The sequence below is a fragment of the Cebus imitator genome, unplaced genomic scaffold, assembly GCF_001604975.1.
Source record: "Cebus imitator isolate Cc_AM_T3 unplaced genomic scaffold, Cebus_imitator-1.0 Scaffold28, whole genome shotgun sequence".
In the NCBI taxonomy this organism is placed as follows: domain Eukaryota; kingdom Metazoa; phylum Chordata; class Mammalia; order Primates; family Cebidae; genus Cebus; species Cebus imitator.
In genome coordinates this window covers 6924055-6944060 of record NW_016107343.1, presented here as the reverse complement: position 1 = coordinate 6944060, position 20006 = coordinate 6924055, and the positions used below count along the sequence as shown (strand labels likewise).

General features: G+C 52.3%; 1 protein-coding gene across 3 annotated transcripts; it reads right to left on the bottom strand.

Moving 5' to 3' along the window:
- Positions 1–133: 133 nt before the first annotated feature.
- On the bottom strand, positions 134–14093 carry ABCG4 (ATP binding cassette subfamily G member 4). Of its 3 annotated transcripts, none has more exons than XM_037736733.1 (15): positions 13475–14093; positions 12640–12889; positions 8735–8852; positions 8486–8618; positions 8305–8355; positions 7965–8110; positions 6739–6862; positions 6513–6627; positions 6177–6319; positions 5182–5280; positions 4791–4959; positions 4587–4687; positions 2389–2547; positions 2118–2236; positions 134–1893 (listed from the first exon to the last, which is right to left on the bottom strand). In XM_037736733.1, exons 2-15 carry the CDS (start codon positions 12875–12877, stop codon positions 1668–1670), a joined length of 1941 nt encoding a protein of 646 aa, XP_037592661.1. In that variant the 5' UTR covers positions 12878–12889; positions 13475–14093; the 3' UTR covers positions 134–1667. The 3 variants fall into 3 exon arrangements, with proteins under 3 accessions (XP_037592661.1, XP_017379004.1, XP_017379006.1); XM_017523515.2 differs by having other exon boundaries at positions 13558–14092; XM_017523517.2 differs by lacking the exon at positions 13475–14093 and adding an exon at positions 9615–9669 and having other exon boundaries at positions 12640–12719.
- Positions 14094–20006: the final 5913 nt, after the last annotated feature.

Below are 20006 nucleotides of genomic sequence, written 5' to 3'. Positions count from 1 at the left end.
TAGCTTGACATGCCTAGGACCTACCATCCCCTGCCACAGACTCCCTACAGACAGACATCTTGCCAAATGCTTTGAAGACCCCCTCAAGGCCCACAGTACCAGGTGGCAGATCCACACACATTTACACATTGCATACTGTATAAATATAGGTTTTATTAATAATGGGTGAAATCCCGCAAATACAACTGGCATCTCTGTGTGATGGGAAGAATCTGTGGCAGAGTGAGAGGAGGTAGACAGGAATGTGTACAGGAATTAGGGGGAAAATGAGCCCTAGGGGAGGGGAAATCAGAAGCAGAATAAGCCTGGGCCCATCAGGAAAGCCAGACATGCTCTGAGTGTGTCTGCCACCTGGTGCCCAGGGCAGGCTGTTCTGATGCCCAAGGGCCACCTGCTGATAGGAACAGTGGAGGGACATGGACAGAAGTTTGAATGAGCAGCAGTGGCTGGAGAAGGGGTAGAGGGGTGAAGACATCAGCATGAAGCACAAAAGGAGGACCATGGGGTGGCAGTGGCCAAGGCCAACTTATGCCCTTGCTTGTGCTTGTGTTGGGTCCTGAACTCCAGGGATCTAGTGCCCTTTGCCACCCCTGGTTTGGGAGGAGGGAAGACTGGGGGGTAGACACCTGCAGATTCTAGAGACACCCTGGGCAGCACCAGCCTTATCCTTACAGTCTCCAACAAGGGATCCCCAGGAGGAGGTTGGCACTGTCCTCCCCCCAGCACCTGCCACCACCAGCATGCCAGCATCACTCTTCCTCTGCACTGTAGGGGATGGCAAGTGTGTAGGGCTGAGATTGCCTGTTCATATGTATGTGCCTGCCACTCCAGAGAGGGAGGGAGCATCACAAGATCATGCCTGTGTCAGGGGCAGCGAGAAAGGAGGGTTGGGTCTTTCCCCACTCACCCCCCAGAATAAAGTACATTCTGCCAGTTCCAGTGGCATATGGGAGAGAAACACAGACATTATTGCACAGGTGCCAGCAGGCCCTACCCCCACCAAAGGTGATGGGGATAGGGACGGGGCATCCCACAGCCCCAGGCCCCTCCAATCCCCAGGATTGCGAGTGGTGACCTAGACAGAAAACCCAGCTTCTGTCCTGGCAGATTGTCCAAGTCAGCCAGGATCTAGGGGTAGGGAGAAGGGGAGGAGGAGGAAGAGACTTCCAGAGTCCTTCCCTGCTCCATTGCACCATCCATAATGGGACTTCCGGGGACCCCACCAGGGCCCAGCCCTGGAACTCCAACCTTATAGCAGCCCAGTTTACAAACACTTGTGTGGTGGGGCCCCCCAGAGGGGGCCACTTTGGTCAGTTGTAAGTGGGGGCCTGGAGAGCCTGGGGCTCCCAGGCAGACAGCAAAAGAGGGTGCCAGGGGCAGGAAGGAGGGAGGAGCCTCCCAGTGGTCTTTGCATGCAGGTGCTAGAGAGACTAGGGAGGAAGCTACAAACCGCAGCAACATGGGAAGGCTCCTGGGCATGGTGGGGAAGGCTGGAGCCCCCTACTCCCAGGGCCCAGGCTGACAGCACAGTCCAACAGCCAGCCTGGGAAGGAGCCAAGGGAGGGGACGGCAGCCCCTCCAGCAACCAGTGCCCAAGTCTATAAGGTTAAAACAGTCCCAAATGGCTGGGGCTGGGGACGTCCTGCTGCGGGGGCTGGGGCACGCCTCTATCTCTCTGACTTGACGCGGTAACGGAGCACAAGGTATGCTAGCAGACGCAGGGCTAAGAAGAAGATGCCCAAGACCAGGAAGTCCATGTAGAGCTTGGCATCCTCCACATCCAGCGCTCGGAGGATGCTCTGTGGCTCTCGGAATGGGCAGCGTTCCTCTAAACAAGTCAGGTCTCCTCGCTCCATGCCATAGATGGTCAGGATCACACCCTCAAAGCCATACCTAGGCAGGCAGGGGTGTCAGATAGGACACAGCACACAGGGTCCCTGCTCCCTGAGAAAACTGCCAGAGCCCAGCTGCAATGCCGTCATCACTGGGGTGCAGCCAGGGTGCCCCTGCCCAAAGGATAATGGGGCAGGCAGCAGACTTGGCACAACCCAGGAAGCCCTGGGCATGGCCTCCTGCAGGGAGGATCAGAAGCCGATGGGTAGGGCAGGGGTACTGACCTGACATAGGAGAGATAGGAGCTCCATTGCAGGTAAGTGGGGATAGTCTTGAAGCTGACAAAGAAGCCGGAGAACAAGAGGACAGGAATGGCGGTAACTGGGCCCACAAAGGTGGCCACCTAGAGGGGAGTGTAGTGGGCCAGGCCATCATAGGGGTGACCAGAACAAGCCCAGGTTTCCCAGAGGCCCACCCTACCCCTTGTACCAGGCCCTGCTTCCTCCCACGAGACCTCATCCCACCTTGGGAATCCCCAACTGCCAGCCCTCCCACCTGTAGGGAGTTGGAAGCAGCTCCGATCAGCAGCCCCAAAGATTGAGCCACCAAGGCAGTGGCAGTCGCCAGGGCTGAGAAGAGCAGGAAGCGGCTGGTCTCAGCGGGCTGGCCCGTCATCCAGTACACAATGCTGCAGTACACCACCGGACACACCACCTGGGGAGCGGGAACGGGCTGGGCAGTGGACTTCAAGCCAGGTGGGGAGCAGCCAAGACCTCCACTCCACCCGAGCCTGGGCCTCTAGAATACCTATTCCCAGGGTGCGCATGCCCATCCTGCTGCCACACTCTTGTTCAAGCTGTCACCCCAGAATGACACATGCCCCCTTCCTCCCTGGCCATATGACTCTCATTCATCTTGTCTCATATCTTCTGTTGGGTCCACCCTAGCTGGCTCAGGAACAGCGACTTTTCCCTTCCCTGAGCACCTAAAGTCCTTCCCACATGGACCAGCTTATTCCTTATATTGTTAATTAATTAACTCTCCGTAGGAGAGCTGTTTTGTTTCCCTATGAGCTACTAACTCCTAGAGGGCAGGGACTGAGCCTACTAAGTACAGTCATTCCCTGCTCTAGGGCACCCAACCAAGAGCCAACCGAAGGCCAAGGTCCAGCTTGTGCTCATCTCATTAAGCCAAGCATCCTGTCACGGTGTCCACCCTAAGGAAGGGGCACCTTTTTCTAATTTACACAGCTGGCCCTATGGATTACTGGTGGCCCTGATGCCTGGAACAGGGTGGTATTGGCAGTAACAACAACCAGCTAACATTTATTAGGCACTTGCTGTGTGCCAAGCACTATTCTAAGTACTTAATATACATTAACTCATTAAATTCTCACAAACAGGTGCAGTGGCTCACACTTGTAATCCCAGCACCCTGGGAAGCCAAGGTGGGCCGATCACCTGGGGTCAGGCCTGGCCAACATGGTGAAACCCCGTCTCTACCAAAAATACAAAAATTAGCTCGGCGTGGTGGTAAGCACCTGTAATTCCAGCTACTCGGGAGGCTGAGACATGAGAATTACTTGAACCCAGGAGGTGGAGGTTGCAGTGAGCCGAGATGGTGCCATTGCACTCCAGCCTGGGAGACAGAGCGAAACTCTGTCTCAAAGAAAAACCAAAATTCTCACAAACAATCCTGAGACTTTATAGATGGGGACGCTTTAGAAAAGAGAGTGATTTGCCCAAGATCTTGCAGGTAGCAAGTCGTAGTAACAGCCAGACAGCACGCCATTGTCTACCACCTGTAATAAGAGCTACAGAGTCAACTGGGCGTGGTGGCTCCCGCATGTAATCCCAGCACTTTGGGAGGTTGAGGCAGGTGGATCATGAGGTTAGGAGTTCAAGACGAGCCTGGCCAAGATGGTGAAACCCTGTCTCTACCAAAAATACAAAAATATGCCGGGCATGGTGGTGCGTACCTGTAATCTCAGGTACTCAGGAGGCCGAGACAGGGAATTGCTTAAACCGGGAGGCAGAGTTTGCAGTGAGCCAGGATCGTGCCACTCACTCCAGCCTGGGCAACAGAGCAAAACTCTGTCTCAAAAAAAAAAAAAAAAAAAAGAGCTACAGAGTCATTTGTAGTGTTCTTTTCTTTTTTTCTTTTTCTTTTTTTTTTTTTTTTTTGAGATATGGTCTCTTACTAAGTCATCCAGGCTGGAGTGCAGTGGTGCAATCTGGTGGTTTACTGCAACCTCAGCCTCCTGGGCTCAATCCTGAGACAAGCGGTCCTCCACCTCAACACCCTCCCAACCCCCGCTGCCCCCAGTAGCTGGGACTACAGGTACACACGACACCATGCTTGGCTAATTTTTGTATTTTTAGTAGAGACGGGATTTTGCCATGTTGCCCAGTCTGGTCTCAAATTCCTGAGCTCAAGTGAGCCTCCAGCCTCAAAGTGCTGGGATTACAGGCGTGAGCCACCATGCCCAGCGCTATAAGGTTATTTTCAATTGTTGTCAGTTGTTTCTACTAAAACATAAAGTCCACGTGGTCAAGACTACATTAGTCTAGTTCACTGCTACATCGCTAGGGCCTGGTACAGGGCCTGGGCTATGACAGTAACTCACCATCTATTTGCTAAGGGAGTAGAACAGCAGAAGAAGGAAAGCGACAAGTTTGAGGGAGGCAAGAAAGCAAGGATGGAAGGAGCAAGACCAGATGGAGGCAGTGAGCAGGTGGGAGGAAGAGGCCCACCTGAAAGGGCACGTCAGCCATGGTCTTGGCCAGGTAATACGCTTTGAGGCTGTACCAGTAGTTGAGGTGCTCCCTCATGAAGACCGCCATCTCTAAGGGAACTGAGGACACAGGCTGCTTAGGCACAGCCAGCTGACACCCTGGCCCCTGCCCTGAGCCCCAGCACCCACGCCCTTGCCCCATGCCCAGGGCAGCTTAGCTCACAGGTGAGCACAGTTGGCATGAGGGCAGCGAACATGAGGAACAGCATGGAGAAGAAGAGGCAGCCGGTGTTGTTGAAGACCTTGCTGGCATCATCGCCGATATGCAGGTAGAGGAGGCCGATGAGCACGCCGATCACCACGTGGGACATGAACCGTAGGTGAGTCAGGACCTTGGGAGGGGTCATCACCAGGAGAGGCATGTGTCATAGGCCAGGGATAGGCAAGCTACAGAGCAGGGTAGGAATTCGGAGCCGCCCTCACAGGCACAGAGACCCACAGGTGCATTGTGGGGCTGTGAGGGAGGGTTCCCATTCCCATCTCAACTGCTGGGATCCTGCAGTCCAAAAGGTCAGGCTTGTGCCAGCCTCCTCTCCCCTAGCCTGATGCCTCACCGTGTCCCTGAGGATGGACAGGAAGGTCCTCTTGAAGAGGATGCAGAACTGTGTGAGGGTGCTGGTGGCAAAGGTGTGGCTTTCAATGGCATCCACTTCCTGTGAAGAAGAAATTGGATTGGGATCAGGTGAGTTCACCCACAGAACACCTACCCCATTCACCAATAGAACACCCAGCTCAGTGAATGAAAAACCTCAGAGCCCTTCCCCAGGGCAGGGGTCCTCCAAGTCTACAGAGAATCTTCCACCATTGAGTTCTATACCTGAAAGCTAGGCTTAGGGGTGTGAATCAGAGCGAGATTCAGACACAAAGAGGGGGCAAACACTTGGGAGGGAGGAGATAGAAAGAAAGTAATGGACACCCATGGTGGCTGGTAATAGATTAGTTACTTCTTTAATCCATCAAAACACATCAACCCTAAGGGTGTAATTCCTTTATGCCACCAATTTCACAGTGATATTACTTAATAATGATGATAATGACAACAATAACAACAAAAACGAACCCATCTGGTTTTCAGGGGTTATAGTGTCGCATTTAAGGAAGAGAACTAGTATTGGACAGAGGCCTGCTATACCAGCTACAGTGCTAAGAGCTTTATGTGATTATCTAATTAGTCCTCCCAATCACCCTGTGAGGTAAGTATCATCATCTCTAAGTTGGGGAGAAGAGTAAGCCACACTGGCCACCAGGCTGGAGACCATGTTGGTCTTGCTTACCAGATGGGCACTGTGCCAGGACCAAGGACAGCACACTGTAGACGCTCAATAAGAATTTGCTGAATGAATAAATGAATGAGGAAACTGGAGCTCAAGGAGGTTAAGTAAGTGCCTAAGGACACAGTGCTGTTCCTAGTAGGTCAATTCCAAGTCCTAGGTGCTTCCTAGTACCCAATGGTTGCGATACTTCTGGGGAACAGCCTTTTTGGCAGGGTCATTGCTCATGGTCTCCCCTCCGCAGTTACTCCCTCTCTGCCCTCTCCACCCCTACTTACTGGAGGGCAAGGGGGGCAGGGGGCAGGGACCTCATTCTTCTCAGGGCTGCTCTTCTTCTCAGCCATAGTGCACAGCCCATTCTGCACAGCCCTGAACAGCATGGGGTTCAGATCTCCATACTCGCCAGAGGCCACCTCAATAACTGGGGACACAGAGCAGAGAGCCCACTTAAGATTCATCCTCACTTCCCAAGGGCAAGTCAGTCCTGCTTTGGGTGTGTGGGGAAGGCAGGCAGTGGTGAGATCTCTGCCCCTACAAGGCCTGAGTGCAGGACCAGAGCCCCCAGGTTTGGCCCACTGCTGTTTCCCAGCTCCTACCAACAGACCCCCACTCACTGAAGTCAGCCGGGTTGTGGTAGGTGGGGCAGTGCAAGCCGAGTCCCTTTAGATAGGGGATCAGGTTTGTGACCACGCCTTTGAAGATGCACTGACCTTGGCTCAGGATGTAGAGCTACAGCAGAAAGAGAAGGGTAAGGAGGGAACAGCAGGCCAGGCACCCCTACTGACCCCCTTCCATCCCTCCATCTCAGGCCAATCCTCCCTGATGCCTGGAGACACTCACCTTGTCAAACATCTCAAAGAGCTTGGCACTGGGCTGGTGGATGGTGCAGATGATGGTACGGCCCCCCTGTGCCAGGGACTTCATAAGGGACACCACTTGAAAACAAGAGGCACTGTCCAGACCGCTGTCCAGAGAGAGGCCACCAGGGGGCCATGTGAGGTGGGTGAGGCCAAAAGAAGGCAGTGTCTGGGGTGGGGCAGCTGCTGTGAAGGGGATGAAGCTGGCAGGAAGAGGGTACTCTGGCCACATCTGTATCCTTTATGGTTCAGGCACTTGGAGGTATACCCAGAAGCCCAAAGCACCGTTCAGTTTAATAAGCATATATTGAGCACCTGTTGTATGCCAGGCACTGCGATTACAATGATGCATAAATAAAACACAGACTCTGGTCTGGAGGGAGAGAAAGACAAGCACATGGCTGATTTTGGGTAATGTGGAAAGTGCTGTAGCAACCCTGGGTGAAAGAGGGGGCGGATTCAGCTCAGCAGTAGCAGGTGTTGGAGGGTAATCAGTGAAGGTTCCTGAGTGAGCCCAGGAGTAAGAGCTAAGCAGGCGAAGGGGAGAGGGGAGGCACAGTGGCGAAGGGCATTCCAGCAGAAGACACAGCATGGGCAAAGCTTAGAGGCATGAAACACATGGCTTGACCAGGGAATTATAAGCAACTCAGTATTATTAGAGCATAAAGTACATGACATGAGGCTGGAGAAGTAGGTTCAGACAAGGCCCTTGTAAGTCACCTGACTTTATTTTGAGGCCAAGTGGGAAACACTGCATGTTTTTAAGCAGGGGAGTAAGCACTGCAGACTTGTCTTTAGAAAGTTCACTCTGGCTGCAGTTTGGAGGAAGGATTGGCTGGGAGACACTGGAGATGAGGAGATAAGAATCTCTTGATGTCCTGAACTTAACATCAACATTAAGGATGGGGCAGGGTAAATCTGAGAGATATCAAAAGGAGGCAGAATCAACAGGACTTGGTGACAGATGGCTGAGGGTGACAGGAGAGGGAGGTGTCAATCAAGGAGGACATTTAGATCTCTGCCCAGGTGAAGGATGGGGGTGCTCACAGCAACAGGATTGGCAAGGAAGGAGATGAGGAAGAAGCCCTTATCTTGGCCCCAGGAGGCTGCAAACAGAGGCTCTGGCTCATGGATTAGATGCAGCCTCCAGCCCTGGCTCAGGGCCAAGGGGAGAGGGGTATCCTGGTGGAAAGGGGTGGAGGGAACTACCTGGTGGGCTCATCAAAGAACATGACAGGCGGGTTGTTGACCAGCTCCAGGGCGATGGCCAGGCGCTTCCTCTGCCCACCGGAGAGCAGGGCTGTCCTCGTGTGGGAGCAGGACATCAGGCCCAGTGCCGTCAGGATCTCTGTCACCTGGCCCCACCCCACCCACCCCAGATCAGCTTCGAAGTCTCTGCTTCCCCCAGGCAGCGCCCCAGCTTCGAAAAACATCTCCCTTAAGTTCACTGCTCTGGCCTAGGCCACCACTCTCCCACTCCCAGCTCGGGACGTCGAGCTCAGCAGCACCACAAAAGGCAGTGGTCCCATTGCCTCCCTTCTCCACTCACCAGCTCCTTCTTCACCTCCTGCTTCTCGCTCAGCTTCAGGTTAGCAGAGACCTGGGGCCCAGAGAGTAGGCGAGAAAGGTGTGTGTGGGAGGGAGCTCTGCCTTGACCTCTCTGCCAATGGGGAAGGTGGGGACAGCAGACAGAGGGTTGCTGGGAGGAGGGGTGACTATCCAGCCCTCACCATCATGGCTTCCAACACTGTGAGGTGCGGCAGCAGCATGTCATCTTGCATGATGTAGCAGGACATCTTGCGGAAGGTCCTCAGCTCCCGCAGCCTCCCATTAACCAGGATCTGCCCCTTCATTCCACACTCCCTGCAGGGATGTGGGTTGAGGATGGAGGTCAATGTCACTTCAGAATACCTTCTGTGTTCCCCAAGGGATACTTCTTCCTGAGTCCTGCCCCCACTCAACCCCAGTCTCATCCTTACCTGTATCCTGCCAAGATGTTCATGAACGTGGACTTGCCAGCCCCTGAGGGGCCCATGATGCCAATCAGCTCCCGGCGGCAGAATTTACCTGAGAGGCACTTGAGAAGGGTCTTATAACCTGCAGTGAAGGAGGGAGGGGTTTTTGGTCAGGCTGCGGTGAACAGAGGTACCCCCATAACTCTTAGGAGCAGCCACGGCTATTAGTGAAATAGGTAGTCCCTACTCAGTGTGACTGGGTTAGGATGGAGGAACAACCCTCATAGCCCTGGCAGTAACCTGTCCCTCTCATCCCGTCCCCCTAGAAACGACCACAACTAATATCAAAGTATCAGAGGCAACAGTCCTCTTCTGAAGACTGTGGGAAAATCCACAAGTCTCATGGATGGGCGTGGAGAGGGGATCAAAGCTATAGAAGACCCTAGTCCTCTTCTGTGATCATAGCGGCCACTGCCACACCCCCTCCAGGAAAACTTTCCCACCACTACATCTCGAGTTGGCTGCCAATCCCCTGTGTTTCCATAGCACCTCTCCTATGCCAGCAGGTTTGTTACTTGATGTGCCTGTCACTTGCCCCGCTCTCCCAGCCTCTTAGTCAGTGAGCTCCTTGGGGGCAGTGTCTCACTCATCGTGGTAATCTCAACAGACTGTCTGGCCTGTAATAGATGTTCAGTACGTGTCTGTTTCATGAGCGTGAATTCTCCCTCATTCAGAAAAAGCCTTCTTCTTTGTGCTCTCTCTGCCCACCAGGCTTGTGTCTCTAGCCCCTAACATGGCCCAGTAAAATCTCACCTTTCATTCAATCATTGGAAGGCAGCATATGCATTTAGAGCATGGTTTGGAGTCAGGTGGATCTGGGTTCAAATTCTGACTCCACACTTACCAGTTGTGTGACCTCAGGCAAGTTGCTTAACCTCTCTGAGCTCCAGGTCCCTCATCTGTAAAATGAGGATGATAGTACCTATCTCATAGGGTTGTTGTAAAGATTCAATGAGATAATATATGTAAAACATGTGACAGTGCTTGGCACATAGAATGCATTAAAAAGTGACATTTTACTGTTAATTCCACTTGACAAATGCTTATTGATATCTACTATATACCAAGCTCTGTACCAAACACTGGACAAAAATTGAGGAAGACAGTTTTTGTATCCGAGAAGGTCATAGTCTAAATAAGACAGACAAACAAAAAATGAAGAAAAGTAAAATTAGGGTTATAACAGAAGTACAAAAAAATATGCTGTGAGAATGCAAAAAAAAATGGAATTGATGTAGGCCAGGGGGCAAGGGGAAAATCAAGGCTGGCCTCTTGGAAGAGGTGGCATTTGAGCTAAGTCTTGAAGGATGAGCAGGATTCCAAAAGGCAAAGGGAAAGCAGAGGACCTCCAGGCTCTGCAATGTAAAATTATGTGTATATACACTCACAATCCAAGGAACAGAGGACAGAGCCTACGTGGAGTGACCTGGTGAGATGTGGAAGTAGAGGGGAAGGATGAAGCCATTGAGGAGGGCCTTGCCTGTGATGCTGGCAGACCTGCCTCATAGGTGAGGAGGTGCCAATCCCTCACCAGCACCTTCTCACTGCCACCCCCTCTAACCCCTACAGAGCCCAAGTCCCTCCCCACTCCACCTCCTTAGTGTCCTTGGTGGAGACAGTGAAGGGATGGCATCCCTCCTTTCATGACGCCCAGGACTGTGTTCTGGGCCATGCTGTCCCTCTCGACGCTTCCTGTCAGAAGGGGTAGCAGCTGCTGCCCACTGCCAGGTCCAGGTCACAGCAACTGCCTGGATGGAACCCATGAAGCAAAGCCTCAGCTATTCTCTAACAACACGGGTGAGGCAACTGGGGCCCAGAGACATCTAGTGACTCACCCTGGGTCACACAGCAAGTTCTTTCCCGGGAGAGGGAAGCCATGGGCTCCAGCCCTCTGCCTCAGTCCTCCTCTCCATCAATCAGACATTTAGTGGCGCACTCCAGCATATGCCTTTCAGAGCCACTCACAGGAAATGATCTCTTGCAGGAGAAGAAATTGGCAGCAACGAACCTTCCTCTCAATTAATTACAGTAGCTGGTTGAACACTGATGCCTAACACAAAAATCACCTTACATTTGCCTCTCACAGATATCGTCTCAGCTGAGCTTCAAACAAGCCTGTGTATTCTTATCATCCCTGTTTACAGATGAGAAAAGTGAGGCCAAGAGCGGGTAAGCAGCCTGCCCAAGGTCACATAGCTTATAAGTGACTAGGAACCCATGTTTCCCTCTGTCCCACAACTGCTCAGCACAGAAGAGGCCAGCCAGACCCTTGGGCTGGAGAGACACTGGTATTCTAGCTCTGCTGCCGTCAGTAACTCTCTTTGCAATTTTGTCAAGTCACTTATCTTTAAGGCCTCTGACTCCTCATCTATAAAAGAATAGTAACATCTACTCCCAAGGACTTAATAGGGTTATTATGAATATTAAGTGAGATTATTAATAATAATTTTTAAAAGGAAGCTGTTTTGAAAAAATAAGAAATGCTATATATCATTAGGGGAGACTGGTAACAAATCCTTACTTGGGAAAGGCAGAACGCTCCCTCCCTCCATCCCCTTGCTTTCTTTCCTTTCTGTCTAACCCTAATTGCTTTCTGTCCTCTAGAGAAGGGGAGAGAGATCCAATGGAAAAGAGAAGTCATCAAGGGGAAGGCAGGGGGCAGAGAAAGGGACAAGGAATGAAAGGAATGGCAAAAGGGCTCATAGAGCAGAATGGGGCTGTCAAGGTCAAAAGGAGGGAAGGGCCAGGTGAGGGGTATCAGTCTGCAGCTGGCGCATGGAAGCAACTGGAGAGCTGGCCCATCTAGAGGGATTTTTAAAAAAATCTTTGTTTCTTCTTAAAATTATGAGGAAATGAGAGGACTAAGGAAATAACAACTGCCTCATCATTTTGCCTAGAGCTGGCCTCAGGACCGAGAGAGGCTGCTTAGGGACAGGGTGCACTGGGCAGGAAGCCCAGATGCCTCAGTTTCCATTGGCTCGGCCAGGTGACCTTTTGGTCACTCATAGGAGTGAGGGTGGAGAGTGCAGAGACAGATCATGCCCAGCTCTGCTCTGAAGCACCCCAAACCTATTTGTTAAACCTCAGAGAACAATGTCCCAGCCCCACCCCTGGCCCACACCCAGGCTCTGGGAAACAGCCTGAGCTTCCCTATTGTCAGATAAAGCTGCTCAGGGTAGGGGCTGCTGGGGCTGGTTAGGGTTCAGGGCAACCTGTCTTCATGGGCAGGAAAGGGGAGGCGATGGGAATGCTGTACAGGGAAATGAGGGAAAAGAACAATGTGTGGAGAGCTGGGAAGCCAGGCTTCTGGTCCCAGCTCTGCCATTTACTAGCTGTGTGACGTTGCTCAAGTTACTCAACTTCTCTGGGCCTCAGTTTCCTTATTAGTAACATGGAGATGACATCTATCCTGCCAAACCGCCACCCTCCCTGCTTCTGAGCACTGTGGTAAGAATGGAATAAGATGACAGGAATGAGAACATCTTTATATTAGGTCCAAGGGTATTGCTCAACCTTGCAGACACAGCCCCCTACTTTTTCATACCAGCCCTCACAGGTAGGAATCCTCCATAAACAAAAGAAGGAAAACTCATCAAGGACCACTCAAGGACCAGAGGCCAGGGGATCTCTTCAGAAGAAAAAGGTTCAATAACCAATGTATCAAGTATCCCACGTGCTCACAGGTGCTGGGGAGCGTAGATCCTGATACCCCAACAGTGCACAGTGGGCAAGGGGCTGGGACCCAGATTTTAGTGTTTCCAAAGAGCCCACTGGTGCAGGACTTGCCGAACATGGAACACCCAGGCCTCATGCTGCTGGAGAAGCAACTCAGAGAGGGCCCAGGGACTCCCCACCAGGCTGTTCCCTACCCCTTTTGCGCCAGCAGGGCCCCTCCCGCACGGAATAGGACAGCTCCACGAACTCGATGTCCACGGCTGAGCGCTTGGGTAGGTGGGAGAAGCGCTGGGCTTCAGTGATGTGGTTCTCCACCTTCTTCAGGTGCGTGGTCAGCACAGGGGGGTCCGCTCCGTCCTCCAGCGTCACGGTCATGGCCACAGCCCCCGGCCCTAGTCCACAGCCCACGGCCTCCAGCGCCTTCTCCGCCATCACGCCGCCGGCCTGCAGGGAGAGGGCCTGCTCAGTTTGGGGGCAGATCACTGAGCCCCGCTCAAAGCTCCCTGGCGTTCTAATGCTTCCCCGCCCCCACTCCCCACCTGCTTCTCCGGGCAGATCTGAGACTTAGCCCCGCACTCTGCCCCCGCCCCCAACTCCCTGCACGGCGATGCTCAGTCCCAGGCAGTCCAGCACCAGCTTGGCCCCAGCCCGTCCCCTGGAAGCTCTCACTGGCTTCTTCCTCCCCGCGGCTTCTTTAATCTCCTTATCCCGCAGGCCAGCGGCCCCTGGGGACTGGAGGGATAGGGGGCGGGGAGAAGGGGCAGCCGGCGGAGGCTGCCCGCTAGGAGGTCAGTGTAGCAGGGTGAGTGCAGGGCGGACCAGGGGAAGGCAGAGCGGAGGAGACATCAGGCCTCCAGCTGCGTCCCATTCTCCATCCTTCCGCGCGACCCCCAGACCGGCCCCTCCCGCCGGCGCCCCCCGGCCCGTGTGCCCCGGGCTGTCCCCAAATCCAGGCGCACCACCCAGGCTCAAAACTAAGCGCCCCACGGCAGCTCAAGCCCCGGCCCCATCTCCAGCATGCCTAGTCACCTTGACGCGCCCCCGGGCCGGTGCAGGGCCGGGATGCTCAGCGCTGCCACGGGCCGGGGACGGAGAGCCAAGGCTCGCCTTACCTGCCTCGGGCTGCGGCACCCGCGTCCCGGCTCCCGGTCCCGGCGGCTCGGGCCGGGGTGGGGCCGGGGCGGGGCAGGCGACGGAGGAGGGCCGGACCTTGGGTCGGAGGAGATAGCAAGGATGGGGAGGGCCGATTGGGGTCGCGCCCCGACTCCGCTGGGCTGCGCACAATAGCTTCCCAGAGCCGGGTCCCGGACGCTGTGTCCTCCGAGCCCGGGGGGCGACTGCGCTTTCCTCCCAGCTACTGCTCTCCGGTCCCGCCGCTCTTAAAGGGCCCGAGCCTCCTGGCAGTCCGCGGGGGGCGAGGACGGCGAAGGAGAGAGCAGTGCCTGCAACCTGGGGGCCCGAGGAGGTGCAGGGGTGAACTCAGGACTGGGAATGGACGACAAAGGGCCAACTTGGAGGCAGTGAGGAAAGGAGAGCTGGAGTCACTCCGTGGGGACAAGTCCTTGGAAGACAGATTAGGCAATGGTGTTGGGGTGGGGGAAGTGGGGTGCAGATTCCGTCTCTCTCAAGGGATTGTAAAGGTGTCAGTCTCTTCACACACAATCCCAGCCCTGCAAGTTTTCCTCAGTTCCAGCCCATGAGCGCAGGCTTCCCTCCAGGAATCCCCAAACTCAGTACAAAGGCTTTCAAAAAAGCATGAGCCTTGGGACATTGGAACATCCCCCCCTCCCGATTCACACTTTCCCTGAGTTAGGGCACTAGTAAAGAAGGGAAAATGGCAGCAGCTTTGAGGTAGTTTGCAGCAGTTCCACCGTTAAACTGGAACCCGGAGCTCAGCCTGCTCCGACTGTAGAGTCGTCTAGCCAGATCCAGGCCTTCAAGACAGGCATATGCCATATCCTGGAGGGACCTGGGTGCCAGGGCATGCACAGGGCTCGCAGACAGTGCCCCGGGCATCTCACGCACCTGCACATTCTCTCCCTTGCCCCCAAAGCCTTCAAATATAGATCCCCGAACACACTTGGGGCTTTCCCCTGCTCTCCCCTTTCTCAGTCAAGTCCTCTTGGCCCCTGCCTGTCCCAGCCGCTATGTCTTCAAGGGGTAAGTAGGTTAGCTAGCCAAGACACGTGACCTGAGCTTTTAAGTTCCCACCTGTCACACAGCTAAGACTAAGGGAGGGGAGGCTCTGAGGCTGCTGGTGCAGCTGCCACCGAGGAGGCTTCTCCTTACTGCAGCAGTTGATGAGTTACTAGCAGTCAAACCTCTCCCCTGCTGGCCCCCCTCCCAGCCGCCTCTCCACAGTCCTAAAAGCTGACAGCCCCTGGAGGATATCTCTAGGCCCCTGCCCTGTAACTGTGAGGTTTATGTGGGGTTTGGATCCAGTTTTTCCTATCCTATCTTCCCCAACTCCATGCCCCACATCACCACCATTCCTCAGGGCCAGCCTCCTGTTCTCCAGATGGACCCTCCATTCTCCAAATCAGCCTCCCATCACCTAATATAGACCTTCCCATCCCCCCAACAGTTGCATTTATTAACTACGTTGTACCAGGCATTATCTCATTTAATCTTCACATTATCCCTATGAGACAGGTTTTACAACCCTCCTTTAGAGATAAAAAGTGAGGCATAGGGAGGTGAAGCAATATGCCCAAGGGAACAAGTCTAGTTGGTGGCAGAGCAGGGCTTAAACCTCAAAGTCCCTGCTATTGCCCACCCTGCTAATTGGGCCCCTCAGAACCTTATTCCCAATCTCCCCCTGTTTTCTAGACAGGCTCTTCATCCTCCTGAGATAACTTCCATGTCTTAATGACTTCCAGCTTTACTCTTTGACATACAACTTTTTTCCCTTTTTTCTTTTTTCTTTTCTTTCTCTCTCTCTCTCTCTTTTTTTTTTTTTTTTTTGATATTTTTTTTTTTTTTCTTTTTTCCCTTTTTTCTTTCTTTTTTTTTTTTTTTTTTTTTTTTCAAGACAGTCTTGTTCTGTCACCCACGCTGGAGTGCAGTGGCAAGGTCTTGGTTCGCTGCAACCTCTGCCTCCCAGGGTCAAGTGATTCTCCTGCCTCAGCCTCCTGAGTAGCTGGGACTGCCTGAGTAGCAGGCACACACCACCACACCCAGCTCCTGAGTAGCAGGCACACACCACCACACCCAGCTAATTTTTGTATTTTTTTTGTAGAGATGGGGTTTCACCATATTGGCCAGGCTGGTCTCAAACTCCTGACCTCAAATGATCTGCCCGCCTTGGCCTCCCAAAGTGCTGGGATTACAGGCATGAACCACTGCAGCTGACAGATTACGATTTTTTATTCTCAAGAAAACACTATAGGCCAGGCATGGTGGCTCATGCCTGTAATCCCAGCACTTTAGGAGGCTGAGGCGGGTTGATCACTTGAGGTCAGGAGTTTGAGACCAGCCTGGCCAACATGGCAAGACCCCATCTCTACTAATATTACAAAAATTAGCCAGGCATGGTGGCTCATGCCTGTAATACTTTGGAGGCTAAGGCACGAGAATCAATTGAACCCATGAGGCAGAGATTGCAGTGAGCCAAGATCATGCTACTGTACTGCAGCCTGGGTGACACAGCAAGAGTCTGTCTCAAAAAATAAAATTAAGGCCAGGCATAGTGGCTCATGCCTGTATTCCCGGCACTTTGGGAGGCTGAGGTGAGCAGATCACCTGAGGTTGGGAGTTCGACACCAGCCTGACCAATATGGAAAACCCTCTCTTCTACTAAAAATACAAAATTAGCTGGGCATGGTGGCACATGCCTGTAATCCCATCGACTCGGGAGTCTGAAGCAGAAGAATCGCTTGAACCCAGGAGGTGGAGGTTGTGGTAAGCTGAGACTGGGCCGCTGCACTGCAGCCTGGGTGACAGAGCAAAACTCTGTCTCAAAAAAAAAAAAAAAAATTAAATAAATAAGCCAGACGTGGTGGCGGGTGCCTGTAGTCCCAGCTACTCAGGGGGCTGAGGCAGGAGGATCATTTGAGCCTGGAATGTTAAGGCTGCAGTAAGCCATAATCATGCCACTGCACAGACCATACATTCTTACTCCCCAGGTCACACCATGGTTTAGGCTCATTTCCTTCCCCCAGATGAATCTCCCATTTCCTTAGCAAAGGAGGGGAAACTACATTTATTAAATGCCTACTACATGCTAGGCACATAGCATAGGGATAGGGTTGATCCCTGAGTAAGGGGCTAGGCCAGTCTCTTTCTCCACTATATTCCTGTAACTTGGACACAGAATTTGCATTCAAAACTGGGTGTGGTGGCTCATGCCTGTAATCCCAGCACTTTGGGAGGCTGAGGCAGTGGATCATGAGGTCAGGAGTTTGAGACCAGCCTGGCCAACATGTTGAAACCTTGTGTCCACTAAAAATGCAAAAACGAGCCAGGCGTGGTGGCATACACCTGTAGTCCCAGCTACTTGGAAGGCTGAGGCAGGAGAATCACTTTAACCTGGGAGGTGGAGGTTGCAGTGAGCTGAGATTGCGTCACTGCACTCCAGCCTGGTGACAGAGTGAGACACCGTCTCAAAAAAATAAAAAAAAAGAAAGAAAATGCACTCCATAAATACTCATTGACTGAACAGTCTAACCAGTCCTTGTAACAATGTTATGAAGTCAGCATTATTCTTCCATGTTTTAGACAAGGAACTGAAGCTCAGAAATGTTAAGTGCAAGTATGAAGTTACATAGCTAGTGTGATGGATGTAGGGATTCAAATACAAGTCTCAGTGATTCTAAACCATGGCTTTATCTATGACATCAAACTTCCTCATTAAAATAAAAATAAAGGCCGGGTGCGGTGGCTCACGCCTGTAATCCCAGCACTTTGGGAGGCCAAGGCAGGCAGATCATGAGGTCAAGAGATCAAGACCATCCTGGCAAATATGGTGAAACCCCGTCTCTACTAAAAATACAAAAAATTAGCTGGTCATGGTGATGCACACCTGTAGTCCCAGCTACTACTCGGGAGGCTGAGGCGGAGAATCGCTTGAACCTGGGAGGTGGAGGTTGCAGTGGGCCGAGGTCGTGCCACTGCACTCCAGCCTGGTGCCTGGTGAGGGAGTGAGACTCTCTCAAAAAAAAAAAAAGAAAAAGAAAAAACTTCCTCATTACCTATTGTCACCTTCCCACTTTATAAAGCAGGTTTTCTCAGTTCCCCTTAACAGATATTAGAAAGGTTGTAGTCTAGGATACAGAATTTTTCCAGCCTTCCACAGATCCACTAGCACAGACCCTCTCCATCCTAGAGATACTCCCCACTCCCACCACATATCCCCCAGGATGAACCTGTGATTCCTGAGAACACACACTTCCAACTCCTAAAGCAGACCCTGTAACTGCACTCCAGCCTGGGCGACAGAGCAAGGCTCTGTCTCAAAAACAAAACAAACAAACAAACAAACAAACAAAAAAACAGATTAGATTACTGGGCTCCACTCCCAGGGTTAGATGTCTGATTCAGTATCTGGGGTGGAGCTAGAGAATTTACATCCTAATGAGTTCTCAGGTGATGCTGATGCTGCTAGTCCAGGGACCACCTTTTGAGAACCATTGCCTAAAAGAACCTTCTTTCCTTGGTCTAGTCCTCCCATCCCCAGAACAAACACCCTACTTCCCACCACAGACTTTCTCTCAATGTCTAGGTGGATCATCCCCTATTCCTCCAAACAGACCTCCTCCCATTCCCTGAGATGGATTCTCCCCTTTTTTTTTTTTTTGAGGTGGAGTTTCGCTCTTGTTACCCAGGCTGGAGTACAGTGGCACAATATTGGCTCACCGAAACCTCTGCCTCCTGGGTTCAAGCAATTCTCCTGCCTCAGCCTCCTGAGTAGCTGGGACTACAGGCGCGCGCCACCATGCCCAGCTGATTTTTGTATTTTTAGTAGAGACAGGGTTTCACCATGTTGACCAGGATGGTCTCAGTCTCTTGACCTCATGATCCACCCACCTCGGCCTCCCAAAGTGCTGGGATTATAGGCGTGAACCACCGCGCCCGGCCGGATTTTCCCCTTTCTCTAGGATCCTCCCAACTCCTACCCTAGACCCCCTCACCCCCACCACCAGGACAGAGCCTCCATCCAGGGCATGTTTCCCTATGCCTAGACATGTAAGGGTTGATGATAATTGGCTTAAGAGAAACAAGGCAGAAGCAGAAAATTCCCATCTCAGCTTAGTGCCAGGAGCTAATCTAACAGACACAGGCTGCTCTGGGCAGGGATTTGTGGGAGAAGCAGTTGGTAAGCAGCTTTGTGGGCCTATAAAAAAAAGGAGGGTTAGCAGGGTCCTATGGGGGCAGAAAGGAATTCGACTGGTGGGATATTGGAACTGACCAGTTCTGCTTCCACCATCCCAGGTCCCTCTTCCACTGTGCCTCCCTTGCCCACCATGACAGTCTGTCACCTCTAGACAGAATGCTTTTGAAGTGTATTTGCTAATGAAGGCCCCTCTGCTGGTCACTTGGAGAGATGCAGCCCAGGACCAGGAGGGAGGGGTAGATAAAGAGGAGACTGATGGCAAACCCCACCCTGCCCCGCCCACTCAGCTGGCTTCAGGGTTCCTGCCAATATGCAGCAGCAAAGCCCTCCAGTCCTCTCACAGCTCCCCAAGGCAGGAAGGAAAAATATGCATAGGCACTGGAGTGGAGGCCATGGAAGGGTAACTTGATTGCCTCTCCTGACCCCTCAGAGACAAGTCTCTGCTGTTGCTGTTGCTTTTTTAAAAAACGATAGGCCAGATGCCATGGCTCATGCCTGTAATCCCAGCACTTTGGGAGGCTGAGACGGGTAGATCTCACCTGAGGTCAGGAGCTCGACACCAGCCTGGCCAAAATGGTGAAATCCCGTCTCTACTAAAAATACAAAATTTAGTTGGGTGTGATGGTGCGAGCCCCTAATTCTAACTACCCGGGAAGCTGAGGCAGGAGAATTGCTTGAACCCAGTTGGCAGAGGTTGCAGTGAGCCGAGATCGTGCCACTGTACTCCAGCCTGGGCGACAGAGCAAGACTCTGTCTCAAAAAAAAAAAAAAAAAAAAAAAAGAAATGATAAATGTTTGAGGTGTTGGATAGCCTAATTACCCTGATTACACATTGTATGCATATATCAAAATTGTATGGTTGTATTGAAGTGACAACTGCAGGATCAGGTTGAAGGCCTGATCTTGGTCTTCAACCTTAGCTGGGTCTTCAGGTCTTCTATCTCACTCCTATATCTGTTAATGGCATTTCTAAAATGTGTCCATTCCTATAAACCCTTAATCCAACAGGTTATCCTCAATAACTTTAATTCCTACTTTATCAATGAAATAATAGAGACCACCAAGCATGAAATCCCCCTCACGCCTATAAACAAAACCCACATCCACTCCCATTCCTACCTCCTTCTCTCTATTCCATTCCTTTCCAAGTTTTATCTACTTGTTCTCTATGTTCTTCCCACCCAAAATCTAGAAATATCCTCAGCTCCTGTATTTTATTCTTATTTTCTT

Excerpts from the sequence above, each read along its gene's own strand:
- ABCG4 (XM_037736733.1), bottom strand. The coding sequence starts at position 12,877 with ATGGCGGAGAAGGCGCTGGAGGCCGTGGGCTGTGGACTAGGGCCGGGG. Across the intron at positions 4,688-4,790 it reads CATGCCAACTGTGCTCACCT|TTCCCTTAGAGATGGCGGTC; the intron begins GTGAGCTAAGCT and ends CTGTGTCCTCAG. Across the intron at positions 1,894-2,117 it reads TCCTATCTCTCCTATGTCAG|GTATGGCTTTGAGGGTGTGA; the intron begins GTCAGTACCCCT and ends CTGCCTGCCTAG.